Source organism: Eleutherodactylus coqui, chromosome 2 (assembly GCF_035609145.1).
Source record: "Eleutherodactylus coqui strain aEleCoq1 chromosome 2, aEleCoq1.hap1, whole genome shotgun sequence".
Lineage (NCBI taxonomy): Eukaryota > Metazoa > Chordata > Amphibia > Anura > Eleutherodactylidae > Eleutherodactylus > Eleutherodactylus coqui.
Genome location: NC_089838.1, coordinates 320,428,504 through 320,446,596, shown reverse-complemented (window position 1 = coordinate 320,446,596; position 18,093 = coordinate 320,428,504). Strand labels below are relative to the sequence as shown.

Sequence of the window (18,093 nt, the reverse complement as noted above, 5' to 3'; positions counted from 1 at the left end):
GGGGTTGCCAGCTGTTAGTCACAGCTGAGAACCCCAAGGAGAAGGCAGGAGTGGTTTTAAACACCTTCTGTCTTCTCCTTTCCCTAGTAGACAGCGCTCAATGAGTGCTATGTACTAAGAAGTGAAAGTGGAACTTTTTCTTCTACTATGTGAGCCGGTGGTCACGTGACCGCCGGGATTCCCTGGCACAGCAGAGCTACAGGGTTATAGCAGGCCTGATTAGCTCTGCCAGGGACTATTGTCACTACAAGGGGGTGTTTTTTCCTTTAACTGAGGCTCCCAGCTACAGTGGAAAAGTGTCAAATAAAAAAAACTGAAAACCTGTGAATGAACCCCAGAGGTCTTATATGACATCATGCGGAACATAGATAGTAAAAAAATTAATGTCATAAATAGGTAAAAAAAATATTACAGAATAAAATAAAAATCTATACAAAAAAAAAAGAGAATAACCCAAAGCCGACGCCAAGCAAAACCATCGCCGTATGCGCCCTGTAATCCGAAACCATATATATTACGAGGGGTTGCTGATAAGTCTTTGGCTTTACCCAGAAAGAAACGAGATAGGAAGATGAAACTTTACATTTCTTCCACATCCTCTCCACTGATGCCAACACACTTCTTACATTGGGATTCCAAGTTCTGTAAGCGTTGCAAAAAGGAGGATTTCGATTGTGCCCCAAACCAGTCATCCGTAGCAGCCATGGCATCAGAAATGGTGTGAAATATGGTCCCCTTGAGGTGTTTCTTCAGGTTTGGAAACAGATGATAGTCGGAGGGAGCTAGATCTGGTGAATAAGGTGGGTGGTCAACCAGCTGGAAGCCTAGCTCCACCAGTTTTGCCATGGTCGCTTGTGCCGTGTGAGCGGAGGCGTTGTCTTGCAGGAACAAGATTCCTTTGGATAGCTTGCCACGCCTTTTGGCCTTCAGAGCTGCTTTCAATTGGTCCAAAAGTTCAATGTAATCCCTTGCATTGATGGTGGAACCATTTTGAAGGTAGTCCACTAGCAGCACGCCATCCTTAACCCAGAACACAGACACCATCACCTTAATGGCTGGTTTTTGCACCCTGAACTTCTTTGGGCGAGAAGAACCACTGTGCCCCCACTCTTTTGACTGCTCCTTGGTTTCAGGGTCATACAAATAAATCCGGGTCTCCTCCATGGTGACCAGTCGATCCAAGAAGTTCTTATCAGTCCGGAAACGCTGACAAATGGACCGGGAAGTTTTTACTCGCATGCTTTTCTGATCTGTTGTCAAACATTTGGGGCCCCGCTTTGCAGATCGCTTCTTCGTGTTCAGATGTTCATGGATAATGACACAAACACGTTCACCAGAAATCCCCATGATGTCTGCTATTCCTGCAGCTGAAATTGGCCGATTCTGCAGTATGAGGTTGTGCACAGCATCGACGATCTCTGGAACAACCACCTCCCTCAGTCGTCCAGGACGTTCCTCATCATTGGGGCTGAAGTGGCCCCTTTTAAATTTGGCAACCCGGTTCTTAACTGTAGAATATGAAGGGCATTGACCCCCCAATGTCTGCGACATATCACATGAATATCCTTCGCCGACTTTCCTTACAGAAACAAGACTTTTATCACTCCTCTGGCTCTCATTTGCTGTGAATATCGCCTTAGACTCCGCCATGTTGTTTTCCCGCGTGCCGAGATCACTGTTGCCATAAGCTACAAAAACAAAATTTTGAAAACATATATTAGACACATAAGGCTTTCATGTGATGTAACATTCGTTACTATAGAAACAAAAAAAGAACACAAAGCCAAAGACCTATCAGCAGCCCCTCGTGTGTATGTATGTGTATATATGTATGTGTATGTGTGTGTATATATATATATATATATATATATATATATATAACGTCCAAAACAACATGAGGAATCCATTTCCATACTTTATTTAAGCGTAAATATACTAATTTAAAAAAAAACTATAAATGTTAAAAAAAAAAAAACATTTTTTTTTTAGATTTAAAAAAAAAAAGTCAGTAAAAAGTTGTCCCTGGCTATATCAGACATCCTTCCCCTAAAGATGGTGCCTGAGTTTTTGGTCCAGCTTTAGGTGCTATCTTATGTATTCTGACTCTGTTTTTGATTTTTGGCTGCATTCTCTATTCCTGACATTGGCTTGTTGTATTGACCGTTCCCCTGTCTGCTGCCTGCCAAAACCTCTGGCCCGTTGTACAGTGTTGAACCCATCCTGTGTGTTTTGACCTCTGGCCTGTTCCTCGTTCTGAAGTTGTACGGTCTGCCCCCACCCAGAATAATCTTACTATGCCCCTACACACACCTTCAGATGACACACTTTGGTCTATAGTAGCATCAGCTGTCACATTACTAGGACCACTTCCAGCATAACGGCCTGGGGACCTCGTGGCGAAGCGTAGACCATGTCTTGATTGGTGGGGTTAAAGCATGAAGACCAGAGCTTCTCAGCTGTCACCTTCGGATGTGGCCCAAAGTCAAACCAGTCTGTGGCACGGGATCGACATCCACTGACCCTGATAGAACGTTCGTGATGCTGGAGTACATCAACATTATCTATTGAGAAAGATTGGTGCCCATTGTTTACAATCAAAGCTGAACTCAAGTTACCTAGTCTTAAAAACCTGAAGAGCCACTTGTAAAGAAGTCATGGAAGTGGAGAAAAACTAACATGTGAGGCTTCTTCGAGCTAGATCGTACACAGGTCTCAAGGAGAGGTTGAAAGCTACATTAGATACTCATGGCATGTCTCATGTATAAAGATGGGCACCAATTTAGAAACTGCATGTTTTTACAACATGAGCTTTGGGACATGTCTAGCTTATACTGGACGTCTGTAGCTATAGATGATAGTCCTGGTAAGAACATCTCTTGATCTTGGAGGAACTCAACATTGTCCATTGGGAAACGGTGCCCATTGTTTACTATCAAAGCTGAAATCAAGCTACTTGGTCTTAGAATCATGAAGAGACACTTGTAAAGGAATCATGGAAGTGGAGAAGAATTAAATGTGAGGTTTCTTGGTGCTACATGGTCCAGAGGTCGGAAGCTACCTTAGATGCTCATAATATAGCATTATACCTTTTGATGGGCTTTCAGGTTTGATCTATAAGACACCCTAATTTAAGGTGACCAGATACTGCAGGACCCCCATATATCCTGACTACTTAGCTGACATAATTAGCGTGTTGCCAGTTGGTCTGTCTGGAGCTGTCTCTGGTGCTGAACACTCTCTATTTCTTGAGAAATGTCTCTAAATTGTAGCAATGTAGTGTTCTTCTTTACCCCGCAGTACCTCATGCAGTGTGTTTGACTGTATGTCTCTTATCAGGAGCTAAGAAGACCTCTCTGAACTTTGATCGTATGCTTTCACCCTGAGTAACCCTGACAGTTACGGTATCTTGGGCGTTGCTCATAGTCTGTACAGCAGAAACAAACAAGTTGCAACTTTTGGAAAACTTTGGTTTATCGGATGCAAAAAGTAGTTTGCAGCATCGCAGGAAATTAATCTGAGAGACCACCCTCCACCTGTAGAGAAAATTTGCACAACCACTTTCAAGGGGTTAAATAGGTTATTTGTAATTCAGCCCATAAGAAATAGACCTTAGTGCTAAACTCACCTCTAAATGGGGTTGTCTCCTGATGGACCTTTGGGGCCCATTGGAGAAAGTACTGTTGGGACAGTTCAAACCCAGTTTGAGTCATGGGTGGTCTCAGCACTCCGTAATGTTGCTGAAGGCTGATGAAACTTGGAGTCTCCAACGTGAAGCTTCATTACTCAGTGCTTGGGGTCTTCAATCTTATGGAGCCTATACCTATGGCCTTTCCTGTGATATGTACATATGACTCCCCCTCTCTTGTTAGACATCTAAAAAGACAGTACCTATCAGTCTCAATACTCCACAAGAGAAAGAGACATCTATTGTGATTTACGACTGCACGTGGGAGCGCTGGAACCATTACTCATCATTCATTTTGACATCACTCAGTTGCTTTTGCACACATTGATAGCCCCCAAGACAGTTCTGTGATTGACAATGCAGAGAGCGCTCTCTTTGGTCTGCAGCGGTCTACTGCATAATTTACGCCCAGTAATCTAGCTGTCTATGAGGGAGCTGTCTCCTGCACTATCTTCATCTGTCTACCCAAAGCAACGCCTCGAGCTATATCTGCTTCTAGCTGTCTATTATTGACTACAGCAGTCTCTCGTGTTTTGTCTGGCAGTAGGTGTCTCTCCCATTGAAATTTCTCTTGCTCTATGTCATGCAATCTATAAAGAACATCGCTATCTATGAGCAGTCTCTTTTGTTGGCTGTCTAGACAGAAGCTGCCTGTAATGTGTTCTAGTTGTCTATCATGTAGCAGTCTGTGGGATTCATAATGGAGCACTCTTCTCTTTAGAGTTCTATGTCTGGAGCATTCTCACTGTCTATTATAGAGGCTGTCTATAGCGGTCTCTCACACTGTAGTAGTCTGTCTCTATAACATTTACCGTTGAATCTCTCTATAGTTGTCCATGGAATAGACTTTTTATGCATTGTTGTGTCCCTACTTTATGCTGTCTCTCTCTACTGTGAAATCTGTCTACTTCACAAAAAGGGGCGCTCTAGCTGTCATCTAGCCACCGTCTTGGTTGCTGTCTCTCTACTCTACTGTCTTTAACTGTGTTGGCCTCTCCTATAGAGGAAGGTGCACTCTAGCTGTTTTTGTTGCTGCGGTCTCTAGCGCTCTCTCTCTCTACTCTGACAGCCTTTGACTTCAGTACCCGACTGTTTGTCCTGCTATGGAAGATGGTGCACTCCTGCTGTCTATTTAGCTGCTGTCTATAATTGCGTTGGCCTCAACTCTTGATGACATCTCCTGTTATAGAGGAAAGTGCACTCTAACTATCTCTGTGGCTCTGGTCTCAGATGCTGTCTCTTTTGCATTTCCCTGTCTATAGCAGTCCTTGACTTCAATACTTGACTCTGCGTCCTACTCCAGAAGAAGGTGCACTCTAGTCGCTGTTTCCTTTCTGTTTGCCTGTCTAAGGCAATCCTTGATGTCAATGCTTGTTGATGAGCCCTTCTATAGGAGGTGGTGCACTTTAGCTGTCATCTAGATGCTGTCTTGGCTGCTGTCTCCATACTCTACTGTCTACAACTGTGTTGGCCTCACTTCTTGATAATGTGTCCTACAATAGATGAAGATGCACTCCAGCTGTCTTTGTGGCTGCTGTCTCTGATGCTCTCTCTACTTTTTGCCTGTCTGTTGTAATCCTTGAATCCTTGACGATGAATCCTACTCGAGAAGTTGGTGCACTCTAGCTGTCTATCTAGCTTCTGTCTTAGTTACTGTCTCTCTACTGTATATGAATATGTTGGCCTCACGTCTTGATAATGTGTCCTACAATAGATGAAGATGCACTCCAGCTGTCTTTGTGGCTGCTGTCTCTGATGCTCTCTCTACTATTTGCCTGTCTGTAGTAATCCTTGACGATGAGTCCTACTCTAGAAGTTGGTGCACTCTAGCTGTCTATCTAGCTTCTGTCTTAGTTACTGTCTCTCTACTGTATATGAATATGTTGGCCTCAATTCTTGATGATGTGTCCTACAATAGATGAAGATGCACTCTAATTATCCTTGTGGCTGTGGTCTCGGACACTGTCTCTTTTGCGTTTGCCTGTCTGTAGAACTTCTTCAGTACTTGAAGTTATGTAAGAAGGTGCACTCTAGCTGCCGTCTCTTTTCTGATTTGTTCTTCTTTAGAACAAGGTGCGCTCTACCATCTTGGTGGCTGTCTCTCTCTGTCTATAACTCTGTTGGCCTCAGTTCTTGCTGTTTCTTTTGCGTTTTGGCCTGTCTATAGCATTTCTGGACTTCAATACTTGACTCTGCGTCCTACTTTAGAAGAAGGTGCGCTCTAGCCGCTGTCTCTTTTTTCTGTTTGCCCGTCTATAGCAATTCTTGAAGTTGATGTTTGTTGATGGGCTCTTCTATAGAGCAAGGTACGCTCTAGCTACCGTCTTTGTTGCTGTCTCTCTTGTCTATAACTCTGTTGGCCTCAATTCTTGATGATGTTTCCTTGACCTTAATGCTTGACAGCATTCTATACTATAGAAGAAGGTGCACTCTAGCGGCTGTCTCTTTTCTGCTTGCATGTCTATAGCAGTTCTTGACCTCAGTGCTTGATCAGGTGTTCTACTCTAGAAGAAGGTGCACTCTAGCTGTCTTTCTGGCTGCTGTCTCTGGTGCTGTCTCTCCAGCCTCTGCAGGGAGGGAGAGATGGAGGCAGAGGCGAGAGGAGGAGTCATCCAGAGGCTGGAGAGAGTAAGAGACATTGAGATAAGCAGAGGGAGGGATAGACGGTCAGAGAGAGAGCGAATGCAGAGCTAGAGAGCCAGACACCGACAAGATCTGTTCAGATTGTCTCAGGTAAGGACTGATCGGTATAGGTATGTATGTATGTATGTGAGAGTACATGTATGTTGTGCACATGCATTGAGTGCATGGGTATGTCGGGTATCATTTAGATTGTAAGCTCTTCCATTGTCATGTAGAGGTCTTGGTCAATATGTGTTGGCGTTTGTCATGGTCACCATACAGTAGTGCGGTATACATTGGCACTACATAAGTGTGTGCAATCTTAATTAGGTCGATCCCTTGACTTATGCACATTGGCATTAAATTTGTGTTGGGTGTAGTTGGCATAATCTGCTGGGTACACACAAGTGTTTGTATGTTTCACAATGTAGATGCCAACCCTCAGGGAAGAAGTGCTTACATGATGGGGAGATACAAGGAATGCCCGGGGGCGATGGTGGCATGGATGTAACTTGGGGCGTTCAGCTTTATCTGATCAGGGTTTGCAGTGTTGGGTTGCCCTGATGCCCAGTGATGCCATGTCTGATGTGAAGTGACAGTGATTTGCATGCTTTAAGTGACAATGACATGCATTATTTGTGTGCCATGATAGACGGTTTCTGGGTGGAGAAGATGGCATTGATGCCGAACATCGCTGCTCAGGTGACATTGATGGGCAGTGTTTTGATTGAAGTACCAGCGATTGCAGTGGTATACATTGAAGATGTTGACAGACAAGGCATAGATGGAAGTTGCTGTGATGTTGGGTGTTGCTTGCGGTCCTCTACACGTATGCATACATACAGTATTTTGGGTACATGTGTCCTGGCACATAAGATCATAACAGTGTTGAGATGCCAGTGGCAACCCATGCTGGTCGGAGAGGACCATGATATGCCCTGTTTACAAGATATGTTGAGATGTGGTGGACATTAACGCATTTCAATAAGATGAGGTGGTCCCAATTATGTGGCATGTTGATCAAATCTTGTAAAGGAGGTTATTAGGGGGGTTCTAAAAACCTCCAACTAGTGGATCCTGCTTGGGATTTTTATGGAGAGATGACCAGAGATGCCCTTATACCAAGACTTGTTCATTCCAGACCTTTGTAAAAGTTCTAAACTGATACAACACCACCCATGTCACCGCTTTTTAAAGAGCAGTGCCAAGTTGACGTTACTCATCCTAAGTATGTATGGTAATACTCCATGGAGAATGGCACTCGAAATACCAGGACCCCCTGTCATTTCTTATGTATTACGTAAAAGCAGCCAGCTATGTAGGGTTGAATGACACTGGCGAGAAGTCTTGGAAGTTGAAGCAACACAAGCCGTACATTTTTGGGACTGGGTCAAGGGTGTTGATGGTTGGGGTTAGGTTACTGCTGTTGGAAGTAGGTGCAGTACTTGGAATAGGTCCCACTGCCTGTTAGGATTTCATGCTCCTTGTCAATAAAGGATTTTGCTTGTAGTTTGATGGAAAAAACATGTAGAGGTGGAATAATGTGATGATTGTTGGTTGTGTTTGGAATTTCATGGGTGTTTAGTTAGAGGAGGCTGAGGTAGACCTAGCCAATCACTATCAATGGTTGGACTGATCCATCAATGGTGTCGGGAATGAAAGATGGGATCAGTTCCATCCCGTGGTCAGAAGTAGGGTAGTGTGCGAGGTTGGAATTATAGGATCAGAGATAGTGATGAGGTCAATCCTATTAGCAGTACGTGAGGTTGGGATTATAGGATCATAGACAGAACATCATCTATCCCATTGGCAGTGTGTGAAGTTGAGATTAAAGGATCAAAGATAGCGGAGGGATGAATCTCACTGGCAGTGTGTAAGATTGGGATGAGCGAGGGCCGTAGGATAATTCCCACTGGCAGTGTGTAAGATTAGCATACTAGGATCATAGATGGTGGTGGGATCAATCCTATTGGCAGTATGTGAGGTTGGGATTATAGGATCAAAGACAGTGGTGGGATTAATCCCCTTAGCAGTGTATGAGCCTTGGATCAGAAACGGCAGTGGGATTAATCCCATTGGCAGTATGTAAAGTTGCAATTATAGGATCATAGACGGTGGTGGAATCAATCCCATGGGCTACTTTTTAGATGTTCGGCATTAAGGAAAGTCTTCAAGTTCTACCTACCATATGTGACCTCTTCTTTAGTTATGACCATGATTGAGGGGGTGTCATAGACAATCGAAAAGGTGAGATAGAGGAGCATTTTGGTTTATTTGCCTTGTCGGAGTGGAGATCCCCTTTAAGATTGGAATGTAGTATTTAAACATTTGGAAATGATCGACGTCATTAAAGAGGCCCCCAGCTATTTTGAGGAGGTTTGTTTGGTTTTGAATTTGGCTGCGCTAAGGATGGATAATGGAAAAAAAATAGGTACTGAGAAACTTAATGTCCCGGGAGCAAGAAGAATAGATAGATACATAGATAGCTGTTAATGAAAAATGAGATATAGTGAGAGATTAGATAAGATAGACTGATTTTCTGTATAGTGATTGGTTGTTGATGTTTGGGATTGGTTGATTAATATTGGACCACTGTCTTTCCGTTTTATCCATATCGCCTACTCTTGCTTATCTTGGCTCATTCTTAAAGGCACCGCAGTTCCTACCAGTCCAAAAGGGGACAATTAAAAACAACATTGTCCCTATAGACCTCCTTCTCACATATTGTAAATCTCCAATTCCCCCAAGAGCACTGCCTGCAATGACCAACCAGACAAACTCCTCCCCTTTTGATAAGCCCCACCCTTTTGTCAAAAGGAAGCAGATTAAAAAGATGGATTTATTTTCTTTATAAGATTTCTGCAAGTCTGTTTACTTCAAGAGCTTTCCGATTCACAAATAGGTAAGTGAACTTGACTTGATTCTTCTTAGTTTCTATACGTTGTGTCTCTTTAAAGGTGTATTCCGGGACTTAAATTTTTCTATTGATGACCAACATTGAATTCAATGGGAGCTGCACCTGCAATACCAACCCAAGCCACTGCTCTGTGGTCAGCGCTTTCTGTTTCCTGCACTGATGGTGACCCTGAAATCAACTGATCGTCAGGGACCCAAGCAGCGGGTCCTCAATGTTCATCTATTGATGCCCTATTGGTGAACAATGGAAAAAAGTTTAAAAAATCCCGGAATACCCCTTTAAGGATTGGGCTCTTGGGCCCTAACACAAAATCCATAACAGGGCCCCCACCTACCAAATGCTATTCATAATATCAATACCTTCTTATATAATAGAGGGACCCTTCTGGCACCGGGACCCAGCTGCAACTGCTACCTCTACAACCCTACAGCTACATCCCTGATTTAGGGGCATTCTATATGGATAGTAAATGATACAGCTGCTAGTACTCTGGACCGCCATTGACTGTCAGCTTTTAAGTGAACACCCCCATTCCTCATGTGTCCTATAGATTACATGGGGGACCTTTCTCTAATAGCCAGAAAGGATAGCTAAACTTTTGCCCCCCCTCAACCAAGATCAGTTAGTCACCAGATGACCTACTTAATTCACGTTAATTACCGTATTACTACTTAATTAGTTTGCAGCGCCTGGGTGTGCTTTATAGATTTCTTCATAATGGCGTTAGACAAGCGGCTTCGTGGTTTGAGGTCACAACGGTTCCACTTAGAAGCTTGCGGTCACAAAGGCTCCTGGTTGACTTGTAGACAATGAAGCCCCCAGTTCAAGCTAAACCCGAGCGCTGCTTCTTGTCATTTCACCTTCATTGCCTCCTCAGGAATGACACCCTGTCAATTCTTCTTCTGCGTGGCGATGTTTTTCCTCTCCTCCCGCTCATCCTCGCCGTCTCTCTTCCTCCCCTCCCTCCTTTTTGCTCCCTGTCCAGCTATTTCATTCATTTCATTAGCCAAGTAGGGGACCTGCTACGCTTCCCTTATTAGCGATGCATTTGCAGAGGCCTCCGGCTGGCAGCTTGCAGCTCGTCGACACGACCCCAGCCTACAACACGGATACCCGCGCCATAATACAGCGTTGGCTTGGGATCCAGCCAAGGTCTTTCATGTGCATTGACAGGCCTCGATCTTATCTGCGAAGAATTTCCTCTTCCTTAACAAGCTGCTGTTTTCTATCATCTTGCTAATTATCATATGTCTTCTTCCACAATGAGCAACAGTAGGCGCTAATGACTCCCTGGCTTCTGCATTATAAACGCCAGCATGTGTGCCCAGGGATTGATTGATGGCAAGGATTGATTGACTTTTAGAAGCCACAGGGGACGACTGCTCATTATTTTGAGGGTGGGTTTTAATACCTTAATCGTCTTTTCCTATTGCTCCTATGTAGGAGGGGAGTCCTCCCCTTTCGCAAAAGTGAACTTACTTGTGAAGGCGCGGACGCTCATGCAAGAGATTGCTCGCCTAAGGGCTAGATCAAAGCCCTGTCCCCACAGCAGGACAGCACTTCAGGGTGTGGCCGCTCCTTGACCTGCTATGTCCAACTGGAAGAGGGGTGTAGTAGGATAGGTGGGCGTGCATTCTAGAGGGGGCATCACTGGCCACCCATGAAGGAACCTGTCCTGCAGATTCTATTATGACAAGAGCCTGCTTATGGTCTATACTAAAGACTGTTTATCTGGATATTCCGAACCGTAAGTTGCACGTCTCCGATAAGAACTTTATGGACTGTCCTTACACACTGAGGATTCTGCGGTCGGAAACTACTTAGTTCTGTTAATTGTTCCTGTGACAAGGAACTCATTGACTGTCACCTTTTTCGGCCGGAAGGGCCCAAGTTGAACTGTTTGTTAATAAAAGTCTTGAGCGCCGCACAAAATCTGACTACATGAGTTTTCGACTGAGTCCCGTTTCCAAGCGGGTTCAACAATGAGGAAAACACCACCCCATACCTGACCTTTTGTGGCCCGAGTCCAGGCGTGAGAGCCTAATGAGAGTGCAATGACTCTGATAAGTGACTCTGTAGCAGCCTCCACTTCGGTGAGTGCGGGCTCCATGTCAGCCAAGGTTTCAGGGATCCCAGTACCTACCTTGGGTCCTCCCTCTCTTCACCTGTATGTGTCACCTGGGAATGCTCCCTTTAGAGCTAGTGACCACAAGAGGTACCAGTTAAGAGTTTACAATATAGTTTTGTTTAGATGCACCTGGTCATATCAGTTAAATTGGCATTCCATGGCACCGGGGACGTAATGGTACGGGGAGCAGAGGTACATAAGAAGACACCTTGGCGCATCCTAGGTGGAGGGTTGTGGGGTTCTGCATTAGAGTATATTCACACGGGTGAGAATTACGTATGAGTTCTGTCCTTGTTTGAGACTGGTAGAAGTTGTATGGAAGAGAACCCATTTATGAGTTCTCGAGAAGAAGGACATTATAGGTTATAAATCTTAGGTTAATTGTCAATCTGGGTATACAGGCAGGTAGGAACTATTAGGGGTTGATCTAGGGAACAGTCTGATTGCCATTAGGGAGTCGGGAAGGAATTTTTTCCCCTAAAGGGCTAATTGGCTCCTGCCTCTTGGGGTTTTTTGCCTTCCTCTGGATCAACACAGGAGGATAGACAGGCTGGACTAGATGGACATTGTCTTCATTCAGCCTTACATATTATGTTACTATGAGTTCATTCACACGAGCGATTGTATTTATTTTTTATTTGGATCGATAGTCCTAGTTTGAAAAGTCAATGCATGTCCTAATCTAGAGCACATCTTGTACAAGAATAGGACATGTAATGTGCGGTGTCCTGCACGTCGGACAACACCTGGATGGAGTGTACGACATGAGTTAAACCCAAGAATCTCTTGTGTTTCAACTTTTATTGGGGCCGTTCCTGGTACTGCAGCTCAGTCCCATTCACTGGAATGGGACTGAGTTGCTCTCAGACCATGTGATCAATGAATGTAAATAAGGGAGATGGAATAAATCCTCCACAGTGCCACCTATTGAAAGGCATGCTTTGGAATTGGAATTGGAATGCTGCCTTTCAATAGGTGGCACTGTGGAGGATTTATTCCATCTCCCTTATTTGCATATTACCCAGAGGAGCGTGCGTGGCCATTTGAGTCTCCTCACTTAGTTTATAGTATATAGTTGCTCTCCCTAAGGAGAAAAGAGCGTTTCTGATCAATGAATGTGACATGACATGCTTGAGAAGAGGCCGCTGCACTCACCCAAGCTCAGCTGATCGGTGAGGATCCTGAATAGTGACCCTTACTGATGGCCTATCCTGAAGATGGGTCATCAATAGTCTCGTTCTGGAAAACCCCTTTAACAGCTACTGAATCCTCCTACGAGAGCCATGGCCCCTTCAACCATCCTATTGGTGGGGATCTCAAGCAGTGGACCCCCACAATCAGATATTGATGACTTGTCCTGTAAATAGGGCCATTAATTGTACAAACTTAGATAACCCCTTTAACTCTTCTAATAAAAGAAATGCAAACTAGTGACGGGGTAATTTCTCTAGAGCGCCACCTATTGCAAGGTAGCTAATTTAAGAGTGAATGCCCTACCTTTTAATAGCCCTTGCAACATGACTATGGTTGTAAACCAAACCAGAAGATCTATGTACAGACAGCTGTTTCTTGCCCTTGTTTTTTTTTTCCCAGGGAGCATTGCATGGCTTATAAGTCTCCCTCACAAGGAGAAACATTAGTTCTCCAAGACTCACATAGATGGCCTCTCACCCAGCCAACCGGAACACTACTGTACAGCGATGAGGGGTAAGAGCCCCGAAAAGCTGTCTGTACATGGATTGGTTTACATTCCTAGTCATGTTGCAAGGCTTGTTAAAAAGTCAAATATTCACTCAAAGGGAAGCCACTTTCCAGTAGGTGGCGCTGTAGAAACATTATTTCATCGCTCATTTGCATAACTTTTTTTCCCAAGGAGCATTGCATAGCTTATAACACTCCTTGCATCCTTGTGCTGCTCTCTGCAAGAAGAAACTTTACCCCCAGATAAAAAAAGGAGTGGTTAATACTTCTTCTACCCCCCAGAATGACACTTGTTGTAGTCCGTGTTATTGGCACCGCCCCCCCCCCCCCCTCCATGTATATTTCTGTCTTTACATTTGGAAGCTTTCCTGGCGTTGGGTTCTCTTTAACGGCTCCTGCATTCTTGAACGGCATACGTGTAAATGACAATCCCAAACGACAAGGTCTTTACACTCAGCGAGCAGTGAGGCGTATACGGCGCTAGTGTATATATATGCATGTTTATTGAAACGTTATCTGCGAGCTCGCCCAAAATAGACAAGAGACAGCTGCAGGATATGTCTTGCTCCCGGTCTCTCTTTTTTTATACCACCAGCTGAAGCTGACAGCGGAAACATTCAAGGGTGGCTGCGAGTAACCTGGCTCAGAAATCACACACCGTGGAATCACCACTATTTGGGGACATCAAAGGGAGATTCCTAAGTAGTCAAGGGAGGGGGACGGTATAAATACCATTTACTTAGTATTCCCTACAGCCGGAATCAATGGGATCCGAGACGTTCCGGATTGTGAGATGTTCTGGATTTTTGGACAAGAATAGGGTAGAAGAATTCGGAGAGAGAGAAAGCCCAAAATAATGCAAAATCTGCCCTAAGCATTAAAAGGTCATCTAATATTACTGGCCACCAGAGCTGCAGGAAACAGATGCAAGGTATCCCTCGATTCCAAGGATTGTGTACTACCCCTTTTATATACGGCCTGTTAGGGCATACGGGTGTTATAGCTACACCCATCTTTGAGCCAGAGATGTGAGCCACTAAAGGTGGAAACGTTGGCCAAACTTACCAATTTCGGCAGGAGGTTTGTATGGGAGTCTCCCATCTCTCTCCTAACAGCAGCTTGTATGGCACAGAGTGTTAAGGCAGCAGAAATGCAGTCCTAAGCTCTTGCTCATGACTTGAAGGTTTCAAGTTCAATCCCCACATGGTTCAGGTAGGCGGCTCAAGGTTGACTCATTCTTCTGAAGCTGGTAAAATGAGTACCAAGTTTGGTGGGGGGTTAATACATAAATTACTTGAAAGCGCTGCAGAATTATTTATTTTATGTTGGACTAAAGAAGGAATTGGGTATGTTGACTTTCATCATACCCAGTCTTTTGTACCCACAGAAGATAAGTCACTGCCAGAGTAGGTTTATTACCCTCTTCATATATTCTCCGTATAGTTGTTGTTCTTCTGTTCCTCCTATCTGCTGGTTCCAGGTTCTGCAATCTTCAGACCACCCAATCCCCATAGTACATTGGTGGTGCTAGACTACCAATGCACTTATACCTGCTTTATGATTGGTCAGAGCTGCTCATGTGATCAGTGCTGGCCAATCGGAAAGCAATGCAGTGTGTGCATTGCGTAGTTGGAGAACTGGTGCAACAATCTTCAAAACGGGGCTCGACTTGGTGAATCGAAAGTGTGAATATTATCTCAAAACTGGAGAGTCACTTTAAATTCTGCCACGTAAGTGCTCCCCTTCATATTTATGTCGTGGCATTGAACATGTACGACCGCCTCTCCATTAATCTAGACACAACCCCTTTAAGATAGGTATCAGCTGAACATAAATGAAAGGGTAATAAACCCACTGTGGCAGCGGAATATCTTGTGTATGTACAAAAATTGGGTATGGTGAAATTCAATATGCCAATCCCTTCCTTTGGACGCCCACCAATTGGAATGTTATCCTCTACCCTGTGGATAGGGGCATACCTTTCTATTTTGGCACAAGCCCTTTAAAGGTGTTGTCTCGTTACCAGATAACATTTCCCCTATACCACTAACTGTGTTAAAATAACAAAAAGAGCAGTACTTGCCCTCCTCTGCCGCGGGGATCCAGGACTGTTGCCCCGCCATCCTGTTGCAGTGATATGTCCGCTGTATGTATCTGTGAATAGTTCTGAAAAAACTTGCATTTTATTAGTAGCGCCCAGACACAAAACTAGTCCTGGATATTCATGAGCTGCAGGCTAGCTCCACCCACCCTGCCCTCCAGCCAATGATTGACAGTTCTCTGCTTATTACTGTGCATTAAGAGAGCTGTCAATCATTGGCTGGAGGGAAGGGTGGGTGTGGCTAGCCTGCAGCTCATAAATATCCAGGACTAGTTTTGTGTCTGGGCGCTACTAATAAAAATGCAAGTTTCTCCAGAACAATTCACAGATACATACAGCGGACATATCACTGCAATCAGTGTGACAGGCACTACCTTATGGTGCTCTCAGTGAGGGCTGCAAAAATATAGTGGCAGGTTCCCTTTAACCACTACCATCTGTTCAAAAATTTTCCTGGACCTTGATAAAGGGCACCCCAGCCGACACCAGTCCCATGAACTATAAGAGAGCTCCCCTCCATTCTCCACCCTTAACTCTACACTCCCCCTTTCTCGCTCTCCATAAACCTCCTGTAGTCCGTCCTCACACGCAGTGCAGATAGTGAGATCACAGCTGTTGCAGGGTTCCTGGGGGGAGAGAAAAACAAGGTGAAGGAGAAGAAGAGACAAAAAACTTGCAAACAGATAATAAGAAGGTGAGAAAATGTAGTTGAAGGACAAAGGAGATAAGGAAGAGCTGAGTAATCTTCAGTCTTGGTTTAAGAATTTTTGAATGTCTCGTTAGAAGAATTGTTTTGGCTTTGTCTATGTTTTGTCGGGTTGTCCATCTTCGTTTTCGGCTTCACAAAACTGCCCCCCCTTTAGTTCCTCTCTTGCTTTATCTATCTCCTTGCAGTAAATTTTCCTTTCTTATCTCTCGGCCACTTGTGTTTTTCTTAGAAGTTGTCCGCTTTCCAAAATCGTTGTATATTTTTTTCTCTTCTTTTTGGTTCCTGTTCATTTTTGTTTCCTTGTCTCCTCTTGCGTAACGTGAGTGATTTGTGTGTTAATCGAATATCTTGTGTTTTTTTTCTTTTTCTTCTCAGGTAATTTCAGTGAGGACCAGTCATGCAGTTCTTGTCTCTTACATTGTTTGGTTTCTGCTCCCTCTCTCTTCTCTTGTCCCATGTTCTCGGTCAAAGCGATTCAGAACTTTTGGTCACCACCCGTTCGGGGAAAGTTAGAGGTACCCGGCTAAATGTCCTCTCCAGCCACGTTATTGGATTTCTAGGAATTCCATTTGCAGAGCCACCAGTTGACAAGTTAAGATTTCGACGGACAGAAGCAAAAAACCCATGGAGTCATGTTTGGGATGCCACCGTCTATCCTAATGCCTGTTACCAATACTTTGACACCTTGTACCCTGGGTTTCCTGGGATGGAAATGTGGAATCCTAATAGGCCAATGAGTGAGGACTGTTTGTACCTTAACATCTGGGTCCCTTCCCCACGCCCTACAAATGCAACAGTCATGGTCTGGATCTATGGAGGTGGCTTCTATAGCGGATCCTCTTCCCTCGATGTTTACGATGGTCGTTATCTATGTCACACAGAAAATGTCATAGTTGTTAGCATGAACTACCGCGTGGCAGCATTTGGTTTCCTGTCACTGACACCAGGAAGTGCAGATGCTCCCGGGAATGTGGGCTTATTTGACCAACGCCTAGCACTTCAATGGGTTCAAGATAACATAGCCTTTTTTGGTGGTGACCCTAGGTCAGCCACTATCTTTGGAGAGAGTGCTGGGGGTGCCTCTGTTGGCATGCATGTACTCTCTCCAGGTAGCCATCATTTATTTTCCAAAGCTATACTGCAGAGCGGGTCTCCAAACTCACCATGGGCAACTGTTACACCCCAAGAGAGTCGGCGCCGAGCTGAGCTGTTGGGGAAGCTACTAGACTGTAAGGGTAATGATACAGAGCTGCTGAATTGTCTCCGGACAAAACCAGCACAAAAGCTTATTGACCATGAGTTTTCTGTCCTTCCGGCACCAAGTGTCTTCCGTTTTGCCTTTGTTCCTGTGGCGGATGGAGACTTTTTTCCAGACGCCCCTGAAACACTAATGAACATGGGCAGGTTTAAGCCATGCCCACTAATTGTAGGTGTCAACCAGAATGAAGGTTCCTACTTCCTACTGTATGGAGCGCCTGGCTTCAGCAAGAACAACGAGAGCTTGATCACTCGAGAGGAGTTCCTTGGCGGAGTGAGGATGAGTGTCCCTCATGCCAATGACATTGCTCTTGAAGCAGTCGTGATGCAATATACAGACTGGACAGATGAACATGCTGCGCTAAAAAACAGGGAAGCTATGGACCAGATAGTGGGAGACCACAACGTCATTTGTCCCATGTCTCACTTTGCTGGAAAGGTGTCCGAGTTTGGAAACAGAATATATGCTTACTACTTCGACCACCGAGCATCCAACCTGGCCTGGCCGCAATGGATGGGTGTTCCACACGGGTATGAAATTGAGTTTGTCTTTGGTCTTCCTCTGGAGCCGAAACTTAACTACACCAAACTAGAAGCAGACCTGAGTCGACGGATGATGCGATACTGGGCCACCTTCGCACGGACTGGGTGAGACTGAACACAATGTAATCTGTACAAGACTGAGATGACCATTACAACATGACATATTCATTGAGTTGTATATAAGGGTTCTAATTGCTTTTGTTTCCCCACCAGGGATCCTAATGACAATACTAATCCCCACCAATTGTCTACAAAATGGCCTTTGTATACAGCAACAGAACAAAGGTATATAGCGCTGAATAACAAGATCCCCCAGAACATGCAGGGATTAAGAGTCCAGACGTGCACCTTCTGGAACCGCTTCCTTCCCAAACTCCTCAACATCACAGGTACAATAGACTTTAATTGACATAGACCTTCATATATCCGT

General features: G+C 44.6%; 1 protein-coding gene across 5 annotated transcripts in view; it reads left to right on the top strand.

Annotated features, from left to right (window-relative positions):
* The window catches only part of ACHE (acetylcholinesterase (Yt blood group)), a 77,007-nt gene that overhangs the window by 41,245 nt on the left and 17,669 nt on the right, over positions 1-18,093 (top strand). For 2 of the 5 annotated variants that reach the window (XM_066593747.1, XM_066593751.1), the window contains exons 1-3: positions 6,313-6,418; positions 16,239-17,768; positions 17,877-18,052. In XM_066593747.1, coding sequence (XP_066449844.1) covers positions 16,261-17,768; positions 17,877-18,052 — 1,684 coding nt within the window. In that variant the 5' untranslated portion in view covers positions 6,313-6,418; positions 16,239-16,260. Of the gene's footprint in view, positions 1-6,312; positions 6,419-15,665; positions 15,849-16,238; positions 17,769-17,876; positions 18,053-18,093 lie in introns of those variants that run through there. The other 3 variants (XM_066593749.1, XM_066593750.1, XM_066593748.1) reach the window with 2 other exon arrangements.